General features: G+C 38.2%; 1 protein-coding gene across 13 annotated transcripts in view; it reads left to right on the top strand.

Moving 5' to 3' along the window:
- Window positions 1-5676, top strand: part of FGFR2 (fibroblast growth factor receptor 2) — an 83215-nt gene extending 77539 nt beyond the window's left edge. For all 13 annotated transcript variants that reach the window (XM_071563664.1, XM_071563665.1, XM_071563662.1 and 10 more), the window contains 2 exons: window positions 76-181; window positions 3893-5676. In XM_071563664.1, the coding sequence (XP_071419765.1) occupies window positions 76-181; window positions 3893-4057 (271 nt within the window). In that variant the 3' untranslated portion in view covers window positions 4058-5676. The remainder of the gene's footprint in view (window positions 1-75; window positions 182-3892) is intronic.
- Window positions 5677-6000: the final 324 nt, after the last annotated feature.

The following is a 6000-nucleotide window of genomic DNA, read 5'->3' on the forward strand; positions in this document are numbered from 1 at the left end:
TGGACTGTGTGTGGAAAGGTTTGGGAGAAGGGCGCGTGATTTTAATTAAGCCCCAAAAATGTGTCTGTCTTCCAGCTATATGATGATGAGAGATTGCTGGCATGCTGTGCCTTCACAGAGACCGACTTTCAAACAGTTGGTAGAAGACTTGGATCGGATTCTCACTCTCACAACTAATGAGGTAGGTAGATTGTTTCCCTCCATTAACTGCTGATCAGGACAAATGGTTCAGGAGTCAGATGGAATTTATTTAATTATGAAATCTTGCTCAAATTCATTTCTTGTTCTGTTTGTCGTTGTGTCCTCTGAGGTTACATACAGCTGAACTATGTATCCTATGAAATCCTCAGTCTTTTGCCATTATGCCTTGATTTATGTAACTAAAAAACCCCACATGTTTAAAGTGGTTTTGTTTATTTCTTGTTGCATCTCTTGGTGTTTTAAGGGATTGCATGCCACAGGTTGAGCGACAATATTTGCATTTCAACATGAATTTTGTGTGAAGGAGACACGTCGAGTTCATGATGTTTCTCATTTATCCACTTGGTTTGATTCCCAGCCATGATATGTAGGTCAGAAGAGGAGGAACTGTCAATGTTGGATTTCAGATTATGTGTCTGAGAGTGAATTAGGTTCTCTGAAATAGCTCTCTGTGGAGGGAATGAGGACCCAGAGGGAACGTGCAAACAGCTATCCAATTATCCAAAGGTCCTGCCTAGCACTGCTCCGGGTTGGGATATATGAATGCAAAAAGGTTTTATTTGAGGAGTGTTCTTTCAGAGGTCTGAGATATTATTAGTCTTAGCAAGGAACACACTGATTAGGGTATTCACACAGGAATCAGTTCTCTTATCACTAAACCACATGCACCTTTGAGGAAAATCACAAGTGATGGAAATGTTGATTCTTTTGGTGGAAACTTCTTTTAAGAGAAAATGCTTGGTGTCCCAGAAATATTCTGCAGACTCCTGTTACTTCTGAGAAATGATATGTATAATGGGAGGGGGAAAAAAAGAGCAAAGCACTTACACAGGAAAGTTGCAACAACTTGTTTTGACCATTTCAAAATAAGATTTTCAAATATGTTATGACTTCTTTATAAGGGGAGAAGGATAGAAAAAAAGTATATGAATCATTTTATATGGCTCCTCAACATTGCATTGTAATTTTTTATGATTGTCAGAGAAATAAAGAACGGATTATGGAGCAGCTTTAGGAAAGCCTGTACACAATGGAGATGACAGGAGAACCCGGGAAAAGAGACGCCGTTTTGTGTGACCATCATTTGCCCAGTAGATCTGGTTGAAAAAGATTCCTTGGCTTCAGTAGCAGCTATAAATTTATCTTGGTTATGTTTTAAAGGGTTACTCTACAAAGTGGCACCTTCAGGAGTAGCTCAGAGATGGGGCAGGAATTTGTGCTCCCTGTTGAGTCAGCGGCACAGCTCTGTGTCCTCTTACCATTTTCACCTCACCCAGTGCTGACTGCATCTTTTCCTGCCTGATTTATATGTGATTTCACAAGACCAGTTGGATGGGCTGGCGGCCACTGTGAACTGCTGGGTGGCTTGGACTGGATGTGTGTTTGCAGATTCAAGAGGGAGGTTCTGGGCTGCAATTCGAAGCCTGGGAAAGGATATTGCTTTCTTTTTTGTGTGTGTTTAACCGTCTTGCCTTCCCAATTCTGTGCTGCTCATAGACCTGGAATGATCTCAAAGGTAACCTGAAAAGGCCTTTAGGGTTATGTAAATTACTTCAGGCTAGAATCATAGGAAAAACGCCTGGAAAAAGCTTAGGAACACGTCCAGTCCATCTGATGGGCCTGTGGCAGGATCCACTATACGTTTGTCATTCCTGACAGATGTTTATGTAACTTGTCCTTAAAGATCTCCACTGCTGTATTTCGGCATCGCCCCTTGACAGCCTGTTGCTTTGTTTTCCTAATCTCTAATCTTTCAACATCAGATATAGCTTTTGTCCTTTTTACTCTGGACATAGGAAGCAAATTATATTCCTTGTCTTTGTAGCCCGTTTCATGCTCCCGAAAGCTGGTCATCATCTCGGTGTCTCCTGAGAACTCCAACATGTCCCATTTTTCTCCATAGCTTTTGGGGTCTCTGATTTTCTGTAATCCCCTCGGTTTTCCAGAAGTAGAAGTTCTTCATGCTTCACTGTGGCAACACTTCTGATTGTCTTCTCCACAGTGGCACTTTCCCTTTCCCCCCAGAATCACATTGTTGACACAGGGTCAGCCTAGTTTACCCAACAACCTAAAGAATTCTCAATGCAGCCAATAATATCTTCTTCAGCATTTGTGCAAGTAATTATTTCTGCTTAAAATAGTGGTCTTGCTATTTTCCATGTTCAATCATCACAAGCCTGGTTTTTATCTATTTTCTTGGGTTTTTTTCCCCAAAATATCTATTTCCCAAGTTTCCATGAGCAGAAGCCACAGAGTCAGCCTCCTGACTGTGTTGTTTTATCAACATCAGGAACCAACCTGGTATTAGTTCTTATGACTTTTGATGTAACTGTGGCATTGGATAAAGGATGACACTGGATGACATGACATGACACTGGATAAAGGATTCTGTAAGTCATGACATGACATGACACTGGATAAAGGATGTGGGAGAGGGGATATGGATCCTACCTTCAATACTGAATTCATGACTGAATTGCATCAAGTCTTCTGACATGACAAACCACATCTTGATAGCCCTTGGGAAACTCCTCCTGCTTCCAGTCCTGGGATACTTTCCCATTCCATCTGTCTTCAAAGTTCTTGATTATTCTGGTCATGTAGGAGTGATTTTCCTATCCATAAATACGTGTCAGAATTGCCCTTGTGGATTTTTCTGAAGCCTTGGCAGCCGGGCAGGCAGCGACCAATAGATCCAACCCCCCTTCTTTTGCTCCCTGTTGTATTTTTCAGCATTTTAAAACTTGCATTCCACACCCGCCTTTTGAAAGGGTGACCATTTTTTTAACTATAATATGGCAATGATTGAATGTCTGACTTTAAAAAAATATGTTGGCCAAACAAGTAAATTACCCAAACCTAAGCACAGCAGCATAAACTCCTGACTGAGATGGAAGACTTGTCTCGTCAGTACGATCATAACTTGTGGTTTAGCAAATGAAGAGATTGCATTTAAATGAATGCAGCTGCCTCTAAAAGTTGAAAGAGAAGGAACATTTCAAGGGGAAAAATAACTTTATTCTCTTGCCAAAACTGTTGTTTCTAGTGAAAGAGCCTTAACCCAAAACTTGGATTCAGCAGATGATATTTCCTTTTTTAATGACTGCTTTGGTCATGGCTACTCTGGGACACACAACACACACACACACACAAATATGCAGTGTAAAAAACCCTAATTCGTGAATTTAATTTTGTTTTTCTTCCAGTTCCTTTTTTTTGCACGTATGCCACTGAATGTTTGAACACAAATTTAATATCACCAAATATAAAACAGATATTCAAAGTGACCAAAGGAATATAAAGTTGGAAGTTCCTTTCCCTCTCTAAATCACTACCATGTGCTAAAGAAAAGTGGTTCTATTTAGGATGAAATTTCATTTTTATCATTGCGAGTGAAAAGTCCTCTTTTGATGTGGTTGCCATGTTTATTCCCACTGACACAGCTAATGCTGGTGATGTTGGACTTCAGAAAATACCGTGTTATTGGTTTGGCTTTTCTTTCTCTACTTGAGCTCCTTGTTTTATGAGATATTTAAGCAACAGGCAGGTTTGAATGCAACTGACATACAGAAATGAGTGTTGTTTTTAAACTTTTACCTGCTGGATGCTCAGGCCAAATCTGAGCAGTGGTGGTGTGTAATTGCCAGTTTTACTTGCTGTCTAAAAATGCACTTTATTTCTTTTGTCACAGGAGTATCTGGACCTCAGTGGACCTCTGGAACAGTATTCACCAAGTTACCCTGACACGAGGAGTTCGTGTTCCTCAGGTGATGACTCTGTTTTTTCTCCCGATCCAATGCCTTATGAACCTTGCCTTCCCAAGTACCAACACATGAATGGAAGTGTTAAAACATGAAAAGAAATCACACAGAGGAATAAAGAAACAAGAACATCAAGCTACCTGCCATACACAAAACAAAATCTTTTCTCCGGGACCTTAATGTTTCTGCTTGTACATACGGAATATGGAAAAAAAGAAGAAAAAGGCCAAAAAAAACCCCCAACTTGGAGGAAAGCAGTCAGAACCTACATAAAGAATGTCATCATTTGCAACTTTTAAACATTCCCAACAAAGAATGTTTGTGAGCTGTATCTAAGATACCCATTGCTATCAATTTTCTGGCTTCCCGTGAGCTGCAACAGACTTTGTTTGTACAATGGACCAGTTGGACTTGAGGCAAACTCTGGGTCTGCCTTTCTTGTTTATTTTGTAATATTTGGAGAAAATATATGTTGGCACACACTTACAGAGCACAAATGCAGTATATAGGTGCTGGATGTATGTAAATATATTCAAAATATGTATAAATATATATTATATATATTTACAATGAATTATTTTTTGTATTGATTTAAAAAATGGATGTCCCAATCCACCTAGCAAATTAGTCTCTTTTTTAACAGCTATTTGCTAAATGCTGTTCTTACACAGAATTTCTTAATTTTCACCATCCAAGGGTGGAAAATACTTTGCTTTCAGGGAAAATGGTATATCATTAATTTATTAACTAATTGGTAATGTACAAAACAGTTAATCGTTTATAGGGTTGTTGTGTTTTTGTAATTTAAATGGCATTTCTATGCAGGCAGCACAGAGAACTAGTAGATATATTGCTCAGACTTTACTAGTTTTCAGATCTTTAAAAAAAGAAATATTTACAGTATATAACTAATTTGGGGGAATTAAACTTTTGATTTATTTGTGTTTAAAAACTGCAGTGTCAGATGATTATTCTTATCAAAACCAAATCCTTTAACAAGAAAGTCTTTTATTCTCCATACCTGTCACTTTAACAATTTAACTCTTTAGGAAGGTTTCCCATGGCCAAAAAGCAGAGTCATTCCACAGCAAGAAGAAAAAAAAAAGAAGAAAATTTTAAACAGGGTTCTTAAAGTAAAGAAAGACATGAATTTGTCTATAACCACAGCAGAACATGCTGCTCTAAAGGAGGTGAGCTTCTACCCTGAGTTGCACATGCAGCACATTAACTCCAATTCTCTTCCCCAAGCTGGATAATGGGTTCCAGATCTTTTGGCCTGGATTCTTGCCTTTTAGACTATCCCTCTATTGTAACTTAAGTTAAAAAGAGAGAAGTTGTTTATAATGACAATTTGCCATAGGAATATCAGCGTCTTTTTAAGGGATTAATTCATGCTGACTCCAGGATTTCCTTCTGATCCATTCCATAACAGTAGGTGTAGCACTGGCCTCTGCTCAAATATCTCTGTTGTTTCTATCTTTTTACAGAAGTCTTGTGTTTTTTACTTTCAGAACACTCCCACTGATGTGGCCATGGAATATGAATGCAAATTACACTGTTCTATGTGGTGGTGTGTTTTGTTTTGTTAATTTTTTTAATAATTTTTTTTAAATTGGGTAAAATAAGTATTAAAATCTGTTAACTTTTGTACTGACAATAAAATGTTTCTACAGATGCTAATGTTAAAATTACAAAATAAATGTCATGCAGCTTATTTTTCCTAATCCTTTGTGTCATACAAAATGGTTTCCTGAACATCAAGTGATGGAACATGTCCAGAAATGCTTCCTTTTGACTTTATCATAGATCTATATTACAAAGCAATCCTTTCAGCAGTAGTGCTTTTGCCTCTCTCTTGGGTCTGCTCATGAATAGCATGGGTTCTTTCAGTGAACATATGCACTGTCTTTGGTGTAAAATGGTTTGAAATGTTCATAATGTAGACATAGAGGATGTTCTCTTTTTATTTAGTCAAGCTGTATCCTTTTATCAGTGAGGTTTCTGATTCATACTGGAGAGGCTGGAGGACCATTTGTAT

This window comes from Pithys albifrons, chromosome 9, assembly GCF_047495875.1.
Source record: "Pithys albifrons albifrons isolate INPA30051 chromosome 9, PitAlb_v1, whole genome shotgun sequence".
NCBI classification, from domain to species: Eukaryota; Metazoa; Chordata; class Aves; order Passeriformes; family Thamnophilidae; genus Pithys; species Pithys albifrons.